This window comes from Nelumbo nucifera, chromosome 7, assembly GCF_055504915.1.
Source record: "Nelumbo nucifera cultivar China Antique chromosome 7, China Antique-T2T, whole genome shotgun sequence".
Taxonomy (NCBI): domain Eukaryota; kingdom Viridiplantae; phylum Streptophyta; class Magnoliopsida; order Proteales; family Nelumbonaceae; genus Nelumbo; species Nelumbo nucifera.
The window spans coordinates 60,859,244-60,881,422 of NC_142655.1; the positions used below are offsets into that span (position 1 = coordinate 60,859,244).

Sequence of the window (22,179 nt, forward strand, 5' to 3'; positions counted from 1 at the left end):
CTTGGTAACTTGTTCATACAAAACCTTTTTCAGCGGTCAGACCCATCAATCTTCCACCTTTTGACCCGAACCACCCATCATTGAACCAGACCCCGGTCTGCCTCCCATAGACTGATCCTGACACAAATTTACAAAATTACAAAACTACCCTCGAACTTTCAAGTATTTACAATACTGTCACTATGCCCTAGTATAAAGTGGAACTTATTTTTCCTATTTGAGGGAGGAAAAAGAAGGAGAGAGGGCACTGTTCATCATCTCTGATCTCCGTCGAACAAAGGAGTGGCGGGTTAGTCTCCCACTCTTCGGTTTCTTTCATTCTTTTGTTTCATTCACTCCCTCCTTCTTCTCCTTATCCCTTTCCACATTTCTCTCCGGTCGTCATCTCTCCTTTCATCTTCCCACTGGCGGAAGTGGAAGATTTGCAGCGGTGGATCTGAATTCGACGACATTCTCGATCTCAGCAGACCCCTTTCATCTCCGATTTTTATTTCACACTCTCTCTTTCTCCGTCATTATGTTTCCTTCCCTATCATTTCCCCCCTCTCCTTCGTCACCTCTGGTCTCCTCAACTCGTTCCCCAGGCCCTGTTTGATCCATGAGCTAGCAGAACCAACCGCAGTAGAGGCTACTTGGATCTATCTTCTCACAGTCTCCGACAAGATCCCCACCTCAAGAGATTACTTCTGAACTATCCCGCTGAGTTCCTATCCATAAAGATCAGTGTTTGCAGCATCTAAAGGAGAAAGAGGTTAAGAACATTGTGGTACCGTCTCCTTTTTTCCGTCGGCTAATTCCAGGCTCAAACATAATTAGGTAAACCTTGATATCACCCCTTTGTAGTTAATATCCTTTTTAGTTCTTTTTGTCACTATTTGTTTTCTTGCATTTTGCGCAATTAGGATTTGAGGGAGAATCAGAGGGTTGACGGAACTCGGTGAAATTGGTTCCTATAAACTCTTGATGCCTACCCAACCTTGTCGTTCTTGTTCTCTCACGAGATCTTGAATGCCTTTGTTCTTTTATGCAATTGATCTTCTTCCCTTATGATTATAGTTGCTAGCCTGCCTCTATTTGTTTTTTCTTTTTTGTTGTTGTTATAGTAGATAATGGAAGACGATCCAGTTAGATAAAAACAATAATGATAAAATATGTGATAAGAGTGGAAAGAATAGATGAGGATGCCATAGTTCAGACGGTGGTCAGTAGATCAAATCAGGGGGAAGGGAAAGTGTCAGTTATTGAGAGTAGTCCAGTTCTGATAAAAAGTTATATGTATAAAAAAAACAAAAAAAATTAATTATAAAACTTGGTCATGATGGATTTAATTTGTTAATCGAATGGCTCACTCAGTAAATATGGGATATTAGCAAGTTCAGCGGATTCAGAGAAAAAGAGTTGGCTGATCAATAATTGATAAATAAATTTACAAATAGGTTTCAGCAAGAAAATTAACCAAAAGATGAATAATTAACAAAAATAATGCTTTTTGGTATTTGTTATTGCAATTCTTGTGGTTATGGTTGTTTGGAATTCCATGTGGGCCCCACCTATTGGACCCGGGAGAGGGGTGCCTAACCCCTTCCCTCTTCAGTTTTAACCCCCTCTTGAACCCTAAAACTTGTTTTGAGAAGCTGATCAAGAAACTAAACTTATCACAATCAGATGAAAAAGAAAATATATAGAAGATGTTAGTGCACAAGCACTCTTCATATACTGTGGTATAGTTCCTCCGTACACCACCGTACTCCATGAAGAATGAGATTTTTTGGGAAGGAGGCTCATGTAACACTTGAAGCATCTATTTTGTGACGCTTCCATGCCCTTTGGTTGATTCTAGGGCCGCAACATGTGGAATGGGAAGGAGGCTAATGTAACACTTAAAGGATCTATTTTGTAATGCTTCCATGCCCTTGGGATTAATCTAGTGCCCCCAGCCTGTGGAATGGAGAAGTACGGAGGTTTAGTTCCTCTGTACACCATCTTCCCTTCAAGGCACCCTTCCCCAACTCTTCCACCTTCTTCCACCTCCAATCGTACCCTTGTTGTACCTTCTAGGTGGGATGTTGCTACCTCTGTTTTAGGCATACTACATTGGTTAGTAACCAAAAACAAGTTGACATCCATACTTGGTTGGAAAGGGATAGCACAAGGAACGCTAGGACTAGACTGTTTGCCAAATCTGACTGAAGTTGGTGTCGTTTCCTTACAGGGAGACTTCTGTGGAGTAGACATGGTGGAGCAAGCACCACCGTCTAGCCTACCCTCTTGAAAACCCAACCCTAATACTCCCCTTCCTAGTTCACCCTTATCCATGCTCACAAGAGAGAACTATTCTCTTACATTTAAGTCTTGTACGCCTTGAGACTTTTTGTTGGCTCCCTCATGATGGGATAGTGGAATCTGTCTAGCAAATGCAGCACCTCCTACCCTTTGTTCTTCCTTGGGAAAATCTGTAGTAGCCCTTTCTTCTTTTAAATACAACACCTCCGTATTCAAGCTCCCTGTTTCAATCAGATTTTGTTTAGCTTACAAATCGGGGCTACCCAAACTTGAGGCTCCATCTGACTCATAGTCATCATCATTGATGCTTTCATCTCCAAGCCAAACTGCAAATTCTAGCTTTTCTAAAACAATGCGCTTGACGCATCTAGGATACCGCCTTTCAGGCGACAACCGAATCAAACTCTTAGTTGGGATTCATTGAAAAGAGTTACTAGAATGCACACTCTGCCCTGCTTTCTGAACTCGACCTAAGGAACTAAAGGAGGAAGAAGATAGACGATTAGAATTGTCTATCAACAGATCCCCCCCAACTTCAGTCATGTGAAGGTTTAAGTGAGCATGTGACTGAGCCCCCCCCCCCCCCAACTCTAGTCACATGTTTTAAGTGGGCATGTGACCCCCCTAACTCTTGTCGTGTGAGGGTTTAAGTGAGCATGTGACTGAGCACCTAAGGAACTAGAGGAGGAAGAAGATAGATGATTAGAATTGTCTATCAACAGATCCCCCCAATTTCAGTCATGTGAGGGTTTAAGTGAGCATGTGATTGAGCCCCCCCAACTATAGTCACATGTAAGTGGGCATGTGATTGAACCCCCCTAATTCTAGTCATGTGAGGGTTTAAGTGAGCATGTGACTGAGCCCCCCCAACTCCAGTTACATGTTGTTTTAAGTTGCATGTGATTGGACTCCCCAACTCCAGTCATGTGCTGTTTTAAGTGAGCACATGACTTAACTTATCCTTAATAGCTATGGGCTTAAAACTGGGCCCAAGAGAATTAAGATTTCCTCTCTCCCTTGGCCTAGGAGAAATAACTGGGTCCATGGGTTCAATGCTCTTAACCGACCCCACAATGCTACTTAGCCCACCAACTCGACCCACCTCAGCTCCCAGTTCAACCATCTTGTTTCTTACTTCAACTCGCTTTTTAACACTTGTCACCTCTTTACTCTCCTCTTCAACATTAAAGTTTGCCTTGGCAGTATTCTCAACCACCTGTGCGAAGGTTCTGCTATGCGTCAAAGAGGTTTCTTGTGTTTTAAGCCTCTGACTTTCCATATGCTCCAAGTCTTTTTGGCTCCCCAGAAGTTGTTGGCCCATTTTAGTATAAGTTCCAGTCTTTTTTGAACCCTTCAATCTGCTTCTTCCACGTATAGCTTCTTCCTTAAACTCCTCACCTCCTTCCATTCTAGCTTCCTTCCACAAGCCTGCTTTAATGGAGGAAGCCAGCCAGATTGAAATGAAGACACCCTCCACTCTTATTTCCACCTTCCTTGGTATATCTTTAGGCCTCACTCTGCTTAGGAGAATAGCCGCAGAATGGAGGTCTCCCCAGTAAGCACCATCCAGTCTCCCTCCATAGATTAGTGCAATGACATCTGCTACTTCTTGCTTCCAAAGATGGAAAGGCAATCCAATCTACTTCTTGTTTTTCTTTTTTTTTTTTCTTATAAACATAGTCACATAAACATTACAGTAATTATTATCGTGAAAGGTTTAAAATGTCAAAAGACAAAAGACAAATAAAAGAACTGCTTATATATATATTGTTGATGTGCTTATGCAATCAATTATTAAATGGAGCAAAATGGATCTGCCATTGAAGCTTTATGCTTCAGTTGCAAAACATAATGAAGCACCATGATCGGCTAAGGGAAGTATGATAAATGTAGGGGGCATGTGGAATCATGGACAATGAGAAGAGGTGTAAATGTAGGGGGTGTCTGACAACTCTTTCTAAGTGATCTTTCAAGCTTTTAAAAGCTTAGAAGACCTGATTTTGGTTATTTTTTTTTGTTTGGTAACCAGAAGACAGAAGCTGAAAAAACAGCCCCCTACCCTCAGAAAGCTTAGATTTGTCTTCAATCTGAAAGCTTCATTTGAAGCTTCAGGTCTTTTTGAGCATATGGATATTTTCATTTGAGAAAGGGCATTCGAAAAACCGTCGTTTCCTCTTCGAGTGTTTAGGCCAAACAGATCTGCACCAGGTATGTTGTCCTCCGTCTTCTTTCTTTTTTCCTTTTTTTTTCTTTCTTATTAGATCCAAATCTTTTCTCGTACCTCGGTTCCTTTCAGATCTTATCTCTCCCCTCTCTTTCACTTGCTCCCGTCTGAAGCTAGGAAATCTAATTCGAAACCAGGTATCATCTCCATCATTTGATAGTGATGCGATCTCCTGATTTGCTCGTGGAACCATTTTTAGTTTGTTTCTTATTTGTAGTTGAATTTAGTAAAAATGAATGTTTACAGAACACATAAGAGGGCAATTTGTAGAACAATTTCATCAAAATGATCGCCCGATTGACAAGTTAGTTAATAACTATTGTTAGATACCCTTTAGGGCTGTTTAGTTGTGCAATAAATTCTACAATGATGGAATGAATCTTCATCTTGAAATTCCTTTTTAAACTTGTTTACGCCGTCCAAAACCAAGTTCATATTTAAACTTCAAGCTTTAAAATTTTGGTGAAACTTGTTTCCACTATATCAGACTAGCTCAGAGAACTTGTTTCCACTTTCCAAATGAATTCAACATTCAGCTCAGACCAATCCAAATTGATATTTGGAACCTTTTAATTTACTTACATCATAATATTGGACCCAGTGCATGTCATTTTGAACAATGCACCAAATGTTTTTCTATTTTACTTGAGCATGTCCTGGAGTTAAACAACTTCTGGACTGGTATCCATAATAAGAGTTTGCATAGCCTATTCTGGAATGGAGTCCATGAAGTTGGAGCAAAGAATAAACACTTTTACTTGTTAACTCATGGGATTCAAATATTGTGTTCATCTTTGATATCTCTATATACTTGTTCTTTTTGGTTAATAATTGATTCCACGTCTTAATTGTTGAGTCCATGATGAAACTAATAATTTATCTAAGGAATTGTAATCATATCTAGATTGAATACTAATTTATAGTCTGTGAGTAGCCTAACTAAATCCTTGAACTTGTTCTTTTCGGTTAATAATTGATTCCACGTCTTAATTGTTGAGTCCATAATGAAACTAATAATTTATCTAAGATATTGTAATCATATATAAGATTGAATACTAATTTATTGTCTGTGAGTAGCCTAACTAAATCCTTGAACTACAGTGTAACCTTTTTTCCTTCTTATTGTGTTTTTCAGGACTTGAAGTCTTAGAAAGTGATTGGGAGTGGCCATGAGGCGAATGGAATATACCTGCTGGATACTCTTGGACAAAGCCAATGACAACCTGGGAAAGCTGTTTTTGAATCTACCTCCAGAGTTCAGAGTCTTTTAGTCGTGTCATGTTATGTCATTTTCGTTCGGGTCATTTATCTTTTTCTCGTTTGAGTCATTTATTTCCAAAATTGTTTAAGGGAATTAATTTGTTCAACCTTCACTATGAGTCCTGTGAGTTATCAAAACATTGTATAAACAATTATCCTTTGAGTAATAAAAGATCATCCTCTCCATTTCATATTGTGCAATCTGATGTGTGGGGGCCATACCACTACCCTCTATGGGAGGTTATAGATATTTTATTTTGTTCATTGACGATTTCTCTCGATATACTTGGTTATTTTTGATGAGATCCCAAGATGAAGTTCCCAAGCTTGTGAGGTAGTTCCATGAATTTGTTATTCACTAGTTTGATACAAGAATCAAAACATTCAGTTTTGAAAATGCAAAAGAATAATTTGAGAAAAATCTAACCTATTATCTCACTGATTTTGGGGTCGTTCACCAGATTTCTTTTGTTTGTACTCCAGAACAAAATTTAGTAGCTAAGAGGAAGAATCGTCAAATAGTTGAAGTTGCAAGAAGCATTTTGTTTGCCTCACATGTCCCTACAAGATTTTGGGGGGATGCTTTTCTCATTGCAACCTACCTAATCAATCATAATCCATCCAAAGTGTTGGGTTTTAAGTCCCCCTTTAACCTCCTTCATCTGGGTAAGGGCCTTTTTCCTATTCTCCTTCGTGTCTTTGGCTGTATTTGTTATGTATACATTTTTAGTGCCTAGAGACATAAATTTGAGCCAAAGGCTCATAAGTGCATATTCCTTGGTTATGCCTCCACAAAGAAGGGTTATTACTGTTTTGATCCTAACATTGGAACTCGTTATGTTTCAATAAATGTTATGTTTGATGAGTCCACTCCTTTCTATGATTCTACTTTGAGGAAGCATTATTCGAAGGGGGAGAATTTGTCACAGTTGTTTGTACTCTCCCTTCTTGTCCCTATTGAGTCTCTTATTCTTGAAGAGTCAAGGGGGGAACAATCATCTTCAGTTCCTTCCAATATTTCTATTCCTCCTCCATTACCTCCTCGTCCCCTTTTTAATCCCAGGTGGTACTAGCGGCGAAGGACCAGAAGTGAGTAGATTGTTTCCTCTACATCACATGAGCCTCCTGCACTTTCAGTTACTGAAGGGACAATAGGTACTGATACCATCCCTTTGCAGCTACCCTTCCTAGATCTTGATGTCCCTATTGCTATCAGGAAAGGTAAACGGAAGTGTACTGCACATTGCACATTCAAAACATCTTTTCAATGGCTTGATTTCTCCTTTTTTATTCTGTTGCTTATAACCTTATACCTAGGTTTGTATCAAAAGCACTTACTTTTCCAGAATGGAGGGATGCTATGAGAATTGAAATAGATGCTCTGCACAAGAATGACACATGGAAAGTGGTTGATTTGCCTGAAGGGAAGGAGCCGGTGGGTTGTAAGTGGGTGTATACCATTAAATATCATGCTGATGGCTCCATTGAGAGGTACAAAGCTTGGTTGGTTGTAGAAGGTTATACATAAACTTATGGGATTAACTATCTGGAGACTTTTGCTTCTATTACAAAGGTGACATTTGTGCGGGTTTTACCATCTTTGGTTGCTCAATTAAATTGGCCTCTTTATCAATTTGATGTGAAAAATGCATTCTTGAATGGAGAATTACATGAGGAAGTTTCTCTATGGATTCAAATAGTCACCTAGGTCATGGTTTGAAAGGTTTAGGGCTTCCCTTGTTATAGTCTATGTTGATGATATAGTAACTGGCACCGATTTGACAGGGATTGATGATCTTAAATCTTTCCTTCATACAGAGTTTGAGATCAAAGATCTGGGGGAGTTGAGGTATTTCCTTGGCATTAAAGTGGCTCGGTCTGAGGATGGAATTTTTATTTCTCAACGAAAGTATGTACTAAACTTTCGCACTGAAACAGGCAAGATGGGTGCAAGACCAGTGGCTACTCCTATTGATATTAGTCACAAACGTTTTGCCTCTAATGGAGAACTGTTGAAGGATAAGGGAGTGTTTCAAAGGTTACTAGGGAAATTGCTATATCTTTGCATAACTCGGCTTGACATTGCATATGTTGTTAGTTGCATTAGCCAATTCATGCATTCTCCCAGGGACACTCATATGGTAGCAGCAGAATGGATTTTATGTTATTTGAAGAGTACTCCTAGGAAGGGAATTCTTTTTGCTAAGCATGATCATATGAAACTGGAGGCTTACATAGATGTTGACTGGGTGGGAAACATTGTTGATGGGAGGCAAACTTTTGGATACTGTAGCATGGTGGCAGGTAATATTGTTTTTTGGAGAAGCAATAAATAATCAGTTGTTGCTAGATCTTCAGCTGAGGCCCGAGTACAAGGCTATGGCTCATGGAGTTTTTGAGTTACTTTGGCTTCGATCATTGATGGAGGAACTAGGCGTTGAGTATGATAAGCCATTGGTGCTATATTGTGATAATCAGACTGCCATCAACATTGCTCACAATCCGGCACAACATAATAGGACTAAACATATTGAAATTGACAGGCATTTTATGAGAGAAAGAGTGGCTTCTGGAGAAGTTTGTTTACCATTCATTACATTTGAGGAATAATTAGCTGACATTCTTACCAAGGGAATCTCCAAGGCCAAACTACAACATGACATTGGCAAGCTGGGCATGATTGACATCTATGCTCAGCTTGAGGGGGAGTATAGAGAGAATGGGCCGAATGGCCCATGGGATGTTCTCATTTAATTCTATTTCAGTTTCTTTTGTTAATGGGGCTTTTATGTTTCTTTATGTTTATGCGTCCAATTAAGGGCCTCTTTATAAATACCACAACTATGTAAATTACTTTTTAATGAAAAGGATTAAATGAGAAGGGAGTAATGTTTGATTGACTCTTCTCCCAAAACACTATTGCCGCCAACTTCTTCTTCTCTCTTTGTTGCTGATATCTACTCATTTTTCACAACTTTTAAATCAGTCCTCTCATTCTTTTGGACTGTTTTTCTTCTTATACATATTAGAAAAATACACTTTTATATAAATAAAATGCACATATGTGTTTATTCTTCTCTTACAGGCTTAGGTTGGGTTTGGCCAGGCTTGGGCTACCCTAGACCTCAACCAAAGCCCAACCTAAGTTTAGGTTGGGCCAAAATTTTCTAGCCTAGGCCCAACTCGTAATCCAAACACTTACGCCCAACTCGTGCAAAAACTTGGGTTGGGTCCGTTCGTGCTTGGATTGGACCCACCCAAGTTGCACCCCTATTGAGGACGAGCCGAACAAGGACCAAAGGACCGATACACGATAACGAGTAGGGGTGGAAATTTTTAACCCAACCTGTTGAACCCTCCCAACCCACCTGTTAATTAATAGGCTTAAAACCATTATTTTAGTCACGGGCCATTTGTAGGTTGGTTAACCCAAGTAGTCATTTAACAGTGGAAGTGTGAAGAGATTGGCAAGTATTCCCCCACCAATGCAGAATCCTTACTACTACGAAAAGCAATTTTGGATGATTGTCTCTGTTTTACTATAGTTTTCTTTTTCTTTAATAAACCATATAATTGTGTCTGATGACACTGGCTTTATCCTTTTCTTTTGCTTCCTTAATAGATCTTGTCTAATTAGATGTGTCTTCATTGCAAGGGAAGTTTCCAAGGGGCATTGTGGACAGTCATGAATATTTGGATATCCTCTAGCCAAATGTTGTTGCAAACGAATAACATCACCACATTTAGATTTAAATCCAGGAAAAAAATTGTATTTCATTTTAAGTCTATTCCCATCAATCCTGGTTCCAAAATTCTAGCTTATATCAGCTTCTTCATCATCAGAGGTGCCATGTCCAATCTAACTATTGTATCCATAGAAATTAATTACAATCATAGAATGACAAAAGACTCCGGTTCTTTTTATTTGGAAAAGATGACAAGCTCTCTACCATGATATGCTAGACATTCTTTTTATTTGGAAAATACCTTGCTAACTTTTTCTTGTCGTTTTCAGAAGAGAAATCTTTTACCTCTTTTGGTAGTGGTTTTATCTTTGTTGGTAATTCCCTCAAATTTTCAGAGCTACTTGAATTGCTAGCCCTTCAGCAGCTGAACTTGCAATCTGAGGATAGCTGGACTTGGAACTGGAGTTCAGATGGCCAGTTCTCTCAGTGAAATCCTTTGCTCATTACTTATCTGATAACACCCTGGAAGAGATGCCTGCATCTATAATCTGGAATCCACTCTCTCCTTCAAAGATTAATGCTTTGGTTTGGGATGCAATTCTAGAAAGATGTTTAACCAAGGTTCATCTCTCAAAAAGACGTTTTCAGCTTCAAAATTTGCTTTGTGTCCTTTGCGGCCAAGATTTGGAGGATATTAATCATCTTTTTCTTCACTGTCCTATCTCGGCTAAGACCTGGAATCATTACTTTTCTGCCCTGGATCTTCACTGGGTCATGCCTGGGTCTGTAAAGGAGCTGCTGAGATGTTGGGAGCTGCAAGGTCTGTCAAAGCTGGCAAAAAGTCTGTGGAGGTCCATTCCGGTGGCTGTAATCAGCACTATTTGGGCAGAAAGAAATAAAAGAATTTTTCAAAATCTGTCCAAAGATCCAGAAGATCTGATTGCATTTACATTTGGAAAATTGCTCTCTTGGATCTCTGCCCTAAATGGGTTTTAGGTCTCTCATCTGGGGCTAGACTGTCTTTTGAGGATTTATGGAATTTGTAATGTTGTATGTTCTGTTTGATCTTTTCCCTGAAGTCTGTTTTTTTTTTTTTGGGGGGGGATCCTCTTGTACTTTTATCTCATATTTAATGAAATTACTTTACCTTTTCTAAAAAAAAAATAATTCCCCCAAATTTTATTCGTGCAGGTTCTGCTAATTTGTGGATAAACATTGCATCCATCACGGATTCTATTTTCACTTATGTTTGGAAGTCCTACAGCAATTCCTTCTAATAGTCCTCATCTACGGCGTTCTGGTAGCAGGCCTATTTTGTCTGACCTAGGTATCAAATTGAAAGGTTTGAGCAATGAATTTGAAATGATTTCTCCTTTTCTGCCACATTTTGTGGAAGCACTATTTACACTTCTGATTTGGTTGATCCTTATTTTGGTTCAGGTGAAGCTGGAAACAATTTTGAAGAAGGTTCTGTGAACCTGGGAGAATTGTTTGAAATGAAAACTGCAAATTCTCCAATGCAGGTGGCTGCAATAATGCCATTCCCAATCCTTCTACGGAGATTCAAGGTATTTGTTTCTTATTGCTTAAGATATATACTTGGTACTCACTTTTGTTCTTTTTTTGCTTTAGTCCATACTGTGCCTTGATATCAAGGGGTGCTTAGTTAAAGATCCTATGCTCACAAGGAGTTTCTCCTTGGTGGTGGGAGGCATTAACATTTGGAATTTCTATTCCTTTTTCTTTTTTTTAAATCCCAAAAGAATTCACTAAAACCTTGATACCTTGCAGTTGAGGACTTGTTTGGATGTTAATGATCTCATTGTATTGTGCATTTGCAACTTTTTAAGTGATGTGATGATAACTTGTTATTAGACAAAAAAAAAATAGAGAAAATTTTTTGTTGGTTACATTGTTTATTTGCTGTACTTGCAACTACCACTATCATACTGTTACTATTCATTTATAATGAAGTACTGTTACTACTGTATTAGAGTAAGAGAAAAAAAATACATAGGAATGTGTTGATGGAGCTAATTTGAGAGTTTGAAACATTGGGACTAAAAATCTCTGAGGTTAGGTAACACTATCTCATTTGCACCCTTGGCACATGTTGGCATACTTTAATTGCATTAGGAAACATATTGAGCTTGAAGATGCACAGTTTTGGTTTTTATGTACTTATTTTGTACCATTTTGATACTTGATACTATATGTGTTGTTTCCATCCTCCTAATTCTAATCATGCTTTGACATAGACCTGATTGAAATTGATTTTTCCAGGTTTTGCTGTTTATTGTCTGGGGTTTTGGTTGTTGCAAGGTCAGTTGTGATTCTTGTGTTCTTGTTTTATGCATGGGACATTTGGGAGGTTGTTGAGGATGTATTCGAAGAACCTTTAAACTTGATTGTCTTATTATATGTTTTAGTTGGATCGATTTGTCCAAATTGCAGATTGGCTGGGATTCTGTCATGAGAATGAGTGTGGATTTACGGGATTTGTTTTTGTATGAAGCTTTCTTGTATTATAATCCTCTCCTTCTTGTGGTAAGTTAGGTTCGCTTGTTGATAAGTCATGAGAATGGTTGTGGATTATTTTCTTTTTTTTTGATATTAAAGATTTTTTCGTTGTGTCACAGCTCACATACCATTTTTTGGTTTTGTTGTGGCAGACTATGATGGTTTGGCTTTGGGGAGTTAATCTATGGGTTTTTGCTCAGTCTGGTGTCAGTTACATGAAGATATTTGACCTTGATCAGAACCATCTTACTCATAGGGAAATATGGAAGGTATTAACATTCATATGTTAATTGGTGAATTATATAATTTTGTGCTTTCAATAACTTGTGTATATCCTTAAAAGTTTAATTTATTTTTGATTCTTTAAGCCCCATGGATATCACGGCCTTGGTTGGCTCCAATGTTTGAGGAGAAATAGGTTGGGTAAGATTGAAAGTGGCTGGACCCCCTGGAGGAGCTGCACTATGTATCCTCTGGAGAGGGATCAAGCCATTGTAGTTCATGCGGCAAGTGTAAAGTTTGAGAGAAACTGAGAGAGGAAGAGGGGAAGAGAGGCTGTGCCCTAATGTTGGGGGTGCTACCATTTAGTTTAGGAATATTTATGTTTTGCTCTTTTTTTTTTTAATTAATTTTTGAAGGGCTACACAATGGGGGGTAGCCCATCCCCCAACCTATTACCCCCCAACTCTGGTGCAGGTGGTATTCGATCCCAAGTCTCTGCTACGACCAGCAGGAGACCTTACCAACCAGCTGGTTGGCACCTTGCAATATTTATGTTTTGCTCTGACTTACTGCTTGGTGACTTGGGTTGGTCATTGGACTGAGTTGACTTGGTTTCCACTTGGGTGGTTTAAACTAGGTTTATGGAGGTTTATGCTCTCAAAGAAGCAGTTTTTGTAATGTTCTTTTTTTTTTTTTTTTTGCTTCTGTAGGAAAACTTAATACTAACAAAAACCCAAAAAGCAAGAAACTTCTTCTATTATCGATATAGGCATATATGAGCAAGACACTGCTCCGCCTGTGTTTAGTAGGGGTATTTGGTGGTTTATTTGGTTAACAAGGTATTTGTTGAGGACGATCGGGTGGCATAATGTTAGACCTCCACAAGTCTTTGGTAGGGATATTTGATGGGTGTCATCTTGAGTTTTTGAAGGTTGAGAGATGGTTATCGCAAGGGTGGCCATCATGAAACCAACTTCTGGGTAGAGCTGGAGGCTCTTTTTTTCCCTTGGTCATGGTGATGGGTTGTTCAACACCTTGTGGCTTTGCTTTGAGAAATAGGGAGTGTTTTGGGGAGATCACTTTTTCAGGTTGTAGCAGTAATGGTTGATGGTGGGTCTAAACTCTTATGTTTCTTCTCAATTTTTGGTGTGGAGATACATTCAAGGAAATTTGAGATGCCTTGAATGGATTCTCAGTGGTGGAAGAAAATAATTTTTGTTCAATGGAGAATTGCAAATTTGGTGTGTCTTCTAGTTTAGGGGAAGTAACTTTTGATGGTGCCAATTTTTTTGATCAGCAACACAAAAAATTTCATTAATTATGAGAGGAACATGATTACAACAAGAAGTTGTGAAAAGAACCAGCTATAGAAGCTGTCCCAAATCAGTATTACATTTGAGCCCAAAACATGTGTTCTATGTATCCCTTGCTTGGCTAAGCTATCTGCCAGGCTATTAGCAGTCCTCACCCATTTCACTCGGATTAACATGTCCTGTGACAGCCATTTGAATTTTCTGAATTCATTCCTCAAGTGCCACTCCACCCCCTCCCCTTCAACCAGCCACTTAACCACAGTTTTAGAATCTCCCTCAATAATCAGCCTACTAATACCCGGTTCTTTTGCCTTCTCAATCCCAAAAACTGCTGCCAAAAACTCTGATCTTGCCACATCACCCTGCTCCACAGGGCCAGAGTATAAAGCAATTATGTTCTAATCTTCATCCCTAATGACTCCCCCAATACCTGAGGGGCCTAGGTTACCCAAACAGCTTCCATCAAAATGCAGTTTCTTCCAACCATTTATTGGGGGAGACCAAGCCTCAACAGATCTTTGTCTTGTAGTTGAGGATGCAGCAATAATATCCCAAGCTCTGAAGAAATCTTCAATCTTGAAATCCGAAAACAGCTTCAAACTTTTTGCCCAGTGTGCTACTCTCAATGTTTTGTTTTGAAATATCAGTAGAAAAATTTCATTAAATTGAAAAAGAGGTACAGTACAAGAACTTTTGGTTGTCAAGTTGACAAACCGAGCAAAGGTACAACACTCAAACTGAAAAAAAAATCTTCATTATGGGGCTGTAGCTCAATAGTACTCCAGAAGTTTTCTAACAAATCAACTTTGTTCACTGTGTCTGGGAGCTGTAGCACCCAATCTGAAATCAGATTGCTCACTGCGGCTACCAAGTGATCAATGGACTTATCTTCAAAGATCCTTCTGTTCCTCTCATTCCATATAGCCCAGAAACTGCAAATGGAGTGCAGCTCCACATGATTCTGGCTTTCTTGCTTCCTCTGAATTTTGGCCATTTGGAGAAGATTTCTGCTGGCGATAGAGGTTGAAAGACATTGACCCCGAACATAAAAGAGAAAAACTTTTTTTTTTTGATGAATAATAATAAATTTATTAATTCGGAAGCAGATTTAGAGTGAGTTCATACAACATCCTAGAGAGAGGCGCGAGCTGCAGCCCCTCCTTGAATCTTACAAGTAAACTAGGAAATAAAAGCAAGAATCACAACTGAGCCCAAAACAATTATTCCCTATTTACCCCTTGCTTAGCTAACACACCTGACAAAGTATTTGCTGATCTCCCCACCCACTGTACAGTGACCAACATATTCCTTGTCAACCAACTAAATTTCTTCATTTCATTCTTGTAACGCCACATAGCCTCTTCAGGATTTTTCAACCAACCCACCACCACTTTGGAATCCCCATCGATTGTTAGGTGTTGTACCCCCAACTGATAGTTTAAAGAGTTTAATCAAGAGTTTTTATAGGGCTTTTGGAGTCTAAAGGCTCCTAAAGTTGACTCCATCACCATTTTTTTAATCAATAACAAATAGCTTCTTTTGGTGGGAGAGTTAAGAGAGCTTATCTCCCCCCTTATTCCTGTACTTGATTTTCATATTTTAATGAAAGCTATTTGTTATTGATTAAAAAAAACAAAATTACACATGAGCCCAAAACAAAGCATCCCTATTTACCCCTTAGCTAACCCATTCCCAAATACAATTAACAAAATGGTTGGAAATTCACAAGTGATAACCATTCTCACTATTAGCTTTGCAAAGAACACACCGACGAGGAGACAAACAACTTTTACGTCTCTTTTTCTGAAGCAAGTCACAAGTGTTGATTTAGTTCAGAAATGTTTCACAACAAAAACCCCCAACCCTAGGAGGAATAGGATTACACCAAACTTCCTTAATAGGGAAAGACAGCCCAAGGGAAAATTTTGGTTGAGCTAAGGGTTTGAGAAAGAAGGCACAAGTGAATTGCCAGAGGCCGAGACAGTCCAAACCCTACAATTTGGTTTTGTAGGGTCCAAGTAAACCCCATCAAGGATACCCAAAAGTGAGGATGTTCTATTTAACTCTGAATCCCTAAATGCCCTTCTTAAACCCAAATTCTAACCAAAGCTTGAGACAGAGTTTGAGGGTACTAGAAATGTGGTAATTGGTCCTTCAAAGGGAATCTCCAATCCATACTTGTTCCTAGAATTTAATAAGGTTACCAGAATGCAAATCATACATGATCCAAGGCAAAAAAAGAGACAGGATAGCTTGAATGGCTTTCCATGGTAAAACTCTTGTAGTCCTAGTCAGAATTCCAGCATCCCAACCATTATTTTTCAAATCCATGAATACTTCTTACTACCTTAGCCCACAACTTTTCCTTATCAAGCAGAAATCTCCATAGCCACTTCCCCAAGAGAACCAAATTCCTTTTCTGAATATTTCCAAGACCGAGACCTCCAAACTTCTTATTTCTACATACTAGTTCCCACCTCACCCTATTGTCTCTTTTCTCCTCCCCTGGTTCCAAAGGAAATCTCTCATTAGCTCCTCCAACCTTCTTCCAATCCCTTTTTGAAGCCTAAAAATTGACACAAATCTCCTTTCCTTGGGCTATCTCATAGAGGCATTCCTAAATAATTCAGAGGCCAAATGGACACCGTACAACCCAAAATACTTGCACACTCTACTACCTCCCCCTCCATATTGATTCCAACTATACAACTTTCAAATTAGACAATTTTTGTTCACTTTTCTGATTCAATCAATAAAGCTTTGAAATTCTTAATGCTTTCTATATCTAAATAACTATATATTATTATTCATCCTTCTTGTTCTTCCCTAGATTACTGGCAAGTAAGTTTTGTATTTCTACTAGGATGCTGTTTTGAGGAGTTTTGTTGCATTTCTATTGGCAACTCTTTAGTTTCTTACAGTCTAACCCAAAAAAGTGAACCCTAGATGGAACATTGGCCTTTAACATTTCGGTCTCAAGGGAAAGGATCGTTGATGCACCTGAGCAGTGAGCTGTGCTACATTGGAGGATTTAACTGAGAAAATATAATGGGCCTTGCCTTCCATGTTCTAATTTTGCTGCCTTCCATATCCTACATACATCTAAGTTCTTTTTTCTGTAATAAATATATGCCTGAGTCTTCATTTTAGACAAAAGTGGTGTTAATTTTTAATTTGACGTCAGTAAGTTTGAATATAAGTCTGCAAATGGATTAAATTGTGGCTTTTCTTTTTCTATTGAATTGAGCATTCTCATATTCTTCATTTCTTTGTGATTAATATTCATTCTGGTAACTATCTTCCTCTGGTTCTGGATTGACTAGTTGAACTCTCATTTAAACTTCTAGGGACTTGTTTTAAAGTAACTTGAGTTATGAAATTTGTTGTTTTGCAGTCTGCAACATGGATGACAATTATTGTCCCAACTAGCATGACAGCTTATCTTTATCTCTACTCCCATGGAGAAGTATCATTGGCTGCCTCACAACCAGTATAGTATCTGCCTGCTCTATCAAGTCTCAATTATAAATTATGGGTTTTATATGAAATGTTTTTCTGGATCCTTCTAACTTCATGCTGTTAATTTATGACATAATAAAGTTTTGATTTGACCTATTCTGGACTAGATTTCATATTTTCTACAGGGTAGAGAAATTGCATGTCAAATTCTAGTTGCTAATGAGTGTGGACTGATATTTTCTCTTGATGGTCATATTTTCTACAAGGATTGATCTATAAACTTGATATTGATAAAGCATACAATAAAGTGGATTGATATTTTCTCTTGATGGTTATGAGAAACTGTGGTTTTGAGGAAAAGTGGTGCAAGTGGATATTGGGTTGCCTCGAGATTTTTCATTACTCGTTCTTGGTGAATGGGCCAGCACTAGATTTTATCTTGACATTTGTGCTCTTAGACAGGGTGACATTCTTTCTCTCTTGGCATATGAAATATCTAGAATTACCCCCAAGAGCAAGCCCCCAAAAAAAGAGCATAGATTTGGACCCCTATGATTGAAAGAGTGTCAAAGAGGTTAGCCACTTGGAAGAAGGGGTACGCTACCTTTGGGGGCATGATTACCTTAATTAGGTTAACATTGGCAAATCTCTTGGTTTACTACATGTTAATTTTTAAGATAACATGGGTGGGAAAGCAAATAGAAAAATTGGTGATAGACTTTTTGATGTGAGTAGATGTAAGAGGCATGGGGGGTTGGGAATTGGAAATATTGGAAAGAAGAATTTGGCATTGCTGAGAAAATGGCAGATAGGAATAAGTTATGGTATAAGGTGGTGATCAACATTCATGGGCAATTTGAAGGGAAGGGAGATCCATCATATGGATGGCCGAACCATGCAGGGTGGCTGGGCAAAATTTCAAAAATTTTCTTTCTACCTTTGGGGAATCGTATTCCCAGTTTTAGAAAAACTGCACTTTTCAAGGGTCGTTCTTGAAACAAACCGGACTAGATCTGAAACCAAAATAAAGGGAGGGCTATACCTTTTACGGAATCCACAAACATAGCTCCCAAAGTAGGTGTTCGCGCCCAAAGAGGGTACCAAATCCTGCCTTTACTGAAGATGGCGCAGCTTGAGGTGAAGTAGTATCGGCAATGTAGTCCTTCAGCAAGAACTGCAATCCTTCAACAAGGATCAAGCAAAGGGAGGTGAGCACGAATTCAGATATGATTTTTCTTGCAAAAATCAGAATCAAGATCCAATCTTGATCAGTCCAAGAATGAAGATCGAACAGGGTATATGGCAGCAAGAGCAGAAGGAGAGGGAGAACTAAAAGCAGTGTGTAACCTTTAAGCAGTTCGCCCTCATCTATTTAAATAGATCTTAAAGAGTTAATTTCCTAATCTAATTAGGAGTTTCCTAATCCAAATCTTTATTTGGATCTGAACTCTTTAAGTGGATAAGACTTATCCTCTTATTCTTATCTGCTGATCCAAACCCATATCTAAACCAAGATTCACCCATATTGATTAATCATATTAATCTTGGGCCCTAGGCCCATTAAGTAAGTGGGCTCGCCTCCCCTTTTTATTGCTAGCTAGTTTGACTCTCTTTGTATGGCGTGGGACCTTAACATTGATCTTCACAAAAGCCATATGAGTTCAGCCTAGCCTTTGTTACAAGGTTTGGCCAGATTCACTATTGAACACAGTGAACCCCTGAGCCTATCAGTATGGGCTCTTAACAAGCCCAACATTTACACTAAATGGTCATTGAGTCCAGCTACCTTAAGTGAGATTAGCCCATCAGGTTTATAAGCCCTAAATGGTATTGCACTTAACCTCTCAGCCCATAATGATCAAACACTACCCGACAAGAGAGGACCTCTCCCTCGGCTGCATGGTACAGTGTCACACTCTCTGCTCGGGATGGATTCCGGGAATTAAAACCTTTGCAAACCTTTTTCATAAAACATAATATATATAAATATATTTTGCAAAATAAATCTCAAACAAGTTTGAAATCAACTGCTGGCAGTTTAGGTTTCTATCAGAGAGAGTGCTATCCCCGATTATTCACTTCGTCCGACAAAGGGGCTGATTCTGTCACTATGATCACCTACACAGGTGAATTCTCAGACTGCCCCAACATACCCAGGTTTTGACCCCCGCTAAGGATCTCACTGATTGGCATATCAAAGATAACCCAATCCAACACCTAGTGCAGTGCCATAATCGAGTCTAGGAGTTAGGTGTAACTTTCCAGTTTTGCCCATTTGTCTCCAAGGTCCAGGGCATAATTGGAAAATGGTCTGGTTCAGAGTTTCAAGCAAACCCACACTACATGTGCTTCAGGTCTAACCCTGGTAGCTGAGACAAGTTGCCCCAACCGAATTGGCAACACATTAGTGTCAGCCTTGGCAGGATAAACCTCCCTAGGTCTATCCAATTGTAGTGTCAAATCGGATGTTCCAACTTCTAGAAGCTTGCTTAAGTCCGAGTTTACACACCATGTGTTCCTGACCTGCAGCAATGAAACCTTGTGGTTGCTGCATATAGATATCTCCAGTAAGATCTCCATTCAAGAACGTGGTTTTGACATCCATTTGCCAAATCTCATAGTCATAGTGTGCTGCTATAGCTAGCAAGATCCGTATGGATTTAAGCATGGCCACTGGCGAAAAGGTTTCCTCATAATCGATTCCCTCTTTTTGAGTGTATCCCTTCGCTACAAGACGAGATTTGTAGGTCTCAATCTTCCCATCAAGGGCCCTTCTCCCTCTTGTAGATCTATTTGCAACCATTTGCTTTCACCCCAGGGGGTGGATCTACAAGAGTCTAGACCTTGTTGGTTTCCATATAAGTCATGGGATCTTCCTCACTGATTGTGGCGTCCATCAAGTAACTTTCTTGATCATAGCCGTAACGAACTGGAGGCCTAGAAACCCGAGTAGATCTTTGGAGCCTGTGGGACATCTCCTACTACTCCTGAGCTCTCCTCATTAGGAACGATTTCCTGACGATGATTGTTCAGGATGCAATCTTCTTCCAAGAAGTAGGCATTTCGACTGCAAAACACATTTTGCTCTTTTGGGTCATAGAATAGGTAACCTACAGAGCTTTTTGGGGTATCCTATAAATAGGCAACGATTGATCTTGGATTCCAATTTGTCAGCACTTGTTCTCTTAACATGTGCCGGACAACCCCAAATGTTTAAGTGTTTTACACTTGGTTTCTTATTGGTCCAAAGCTCATAGGGAGTCTTAGGAACGGATTTGGTTGGAACCCGGTTCAGCATGTATATTGTAGTCTCCAATGCGTATCCCCAAAAGGATATAGGTAGTTTTGAGCGGATGAGAAGTGAGTGGACCATATCCAATAGAGTCCGGTTTCTCCTCTCCGATACACCGTTTAATTGTGGTGTAGCAGGAGGAGCTAACTATGATACAATCCCATTGTCCTTTAAGTAGTCCCTGAATTTGTTGAAGAGATACTTGCCTCCTCGATCTGATCGAAGGGATTTGATCTGTCTCCCCAACTGTTTTTCGACCTCTTGTTTGAACTCTTTGAACTTTTCAAAGGATTCAGACTTATGTCTCATTAGGTACACGTAACCATATCGAGAGAAATCATTGATTAAGGTTATAAAATAAACGTGTTGGTTGCATGTCCTAACATTTATGGGACCACATACATCAGTATGTATTAGGTCAAGTGTGCCCCGTAGATCTTTTAGGCTTTCCTGTAAATGGCCGTTTCGTCATCTTACCCTAAAGGCAAGCTTCACAGGTTGGAAGATCTTATACAATTAGAAAATCCAAAGGACCATCCTTTACCAACCTTGTGATACGATCTATATTAATGTGGCCAAGTCGGTAATGCCACAGGCACGTGTGATTAACCGTATCACGTGATATTTTCTTGGGGATAATTTCTGACGTAGTTTCGGTTGTGCTTGTTTCTAGAGAAGGACAGAGGACATAGAGACCATTCTCCAGTTCTATGTAAGTGAGGAATTTGTTATTCAATTTAATAGTAATCGTATTACTAAACAAAATAGAATAACCATCCTTGCACAATTTTGAAACGGAAATTAGATTCATTCTCAAAGTTGGTACATAAAGACAATCTTTAAGTGTAACAATTCATTTTCTGAAAAATAAATCTATAGTTCCTATGGTTGTAGCTGCAACTGTTGCAAAAGTCCCCAAGTGTCACTTCACCGTCACTCAGCCTTCTGTTTGTCTTGAATCCCTGCAATGCGTTACTTGCATGAGTAGAAGCTCCTGAGTCAATACACTAGGATGCAGAAGTGACTAACATATTGGTCTCATTGACAAAAGATTCAAAATTACCTTCTTTCTTGGTCTCCAGATACTGAGGACAATTCCTCTTCCATTGTTTGGTCTACTTGCAGAAATGAGTGTATTGACTTCGGGGCTTCATTGTTAACAGTTCTAATGGATCGGATAGTGTGGCTGGTTCGTCAATGGGGACTTGCGTTCTTCATTGTGGTGAGTCTACTGTGGTGTATGATGTTTCTACTGTTCGGGACAATGCTTTCGACTTTCAAGCCATGTCAAGAAGCTAGCCCTTCTTTAGTTGAGCTGCGTTTGAGAGGTACAGAGGAAGCTGAAGGGGTGGAGTCACGTTTGGGGGATAGTGAGAACTAATTGGATGTCATTTTGAAGACCAAAATTGTTGGGGTTGAAGAAGGTAACCCATTTGGAGAAGCAAATGACAGTTATGGCGAGCTTTGACCTATTTCTCTAATTCATTTTCAGAAGGTTGTGGTCGGTAAGTTAGGTATCTATCTGGGTCGCAGGAGGAAATTGGGGGAAAGATGTGAATCTATTGAGGATGACTTGGTTCCTAAGAAGCACAGGGCTTCTAGTAAGATGCATATTGTCCATGTAACTAAAGTTTTTTCTAGACTGAAGCTCGACCTGGTTGGAGTTAGTTGATCCTGATGGGGGAGTCTCGAATTATGATCCTATTTTAGCTTTAGAGATGGTAAACACTCGACAACTATTCAAGAATATTGAGGAAGGGAATGAAGCTGACATGAGGATAGCTGGCACGATTTCATGAGAAAAACATAGAGGGTTGGACCAGTTATTGAGAAAATTGCTGAAAAAAATAATGAAGTTGGAAAAAATTTAGTCTTTTCTGTTTGGGAGGAGAGGCGTTTCCAGAAAAGCCATTGAAGAAT

General features: G+C 39.3%; 1 protein-coding gene across 13 annotated transcripts in view; it reads left to right on the forward strand.

Annotated features, from left to right (window-relative positions):
• Positions 1-208: 208 nt before the first annotated feature.
• The window catches only part of LOC104589868 (uncharacterized), a 59,652-nt gene continuing 37,681 nt past the window's right edge, over positions 209-22,179 (forward strand). For 4 of the 13 annotated variants that reach the window (XM_010248307.3, XM_010248314.3, XM_088891341.1 and 1 more), the window contains exons 1-8: positions 209-816; positions 5,643-6,988; positions 10,645-10,795; positions 10,894-11,021; positions 11,737-11,775; positions 11,908-12,000; positions 12,126-12,242; positions 16,903-16,998. In XM_010248307.3, coding sequence (XP_010246609.2) covers positions 10,699-10,795; positions 10,894-11,021; positions 11,737-11,775; positions 11,908-12,000; positions 12,126-12,242; positions 16,903-16,998 — 570 coding nt within the window. In that variant the 5' untranslated portion in view covers positions 209-816; positions 5,643-6,988; positions 10,645-10,698. Of the gene's footprint in view, positions 817-5,642; positions 6,989-10,126; positions 10,504-10,644; positions 10,796-10,893; positions 11,022-11,736; positions 11,776-11,882; positions 12,001-12,125; positions 12,243-16,902; positions 16,999-22,179 lie in introns of those variants that run through there. The other 9 variants (XM_088891340.1, XM_088891342.1, XM_010248308.3 and 6 more) reach the window with 8 other exon arrangements.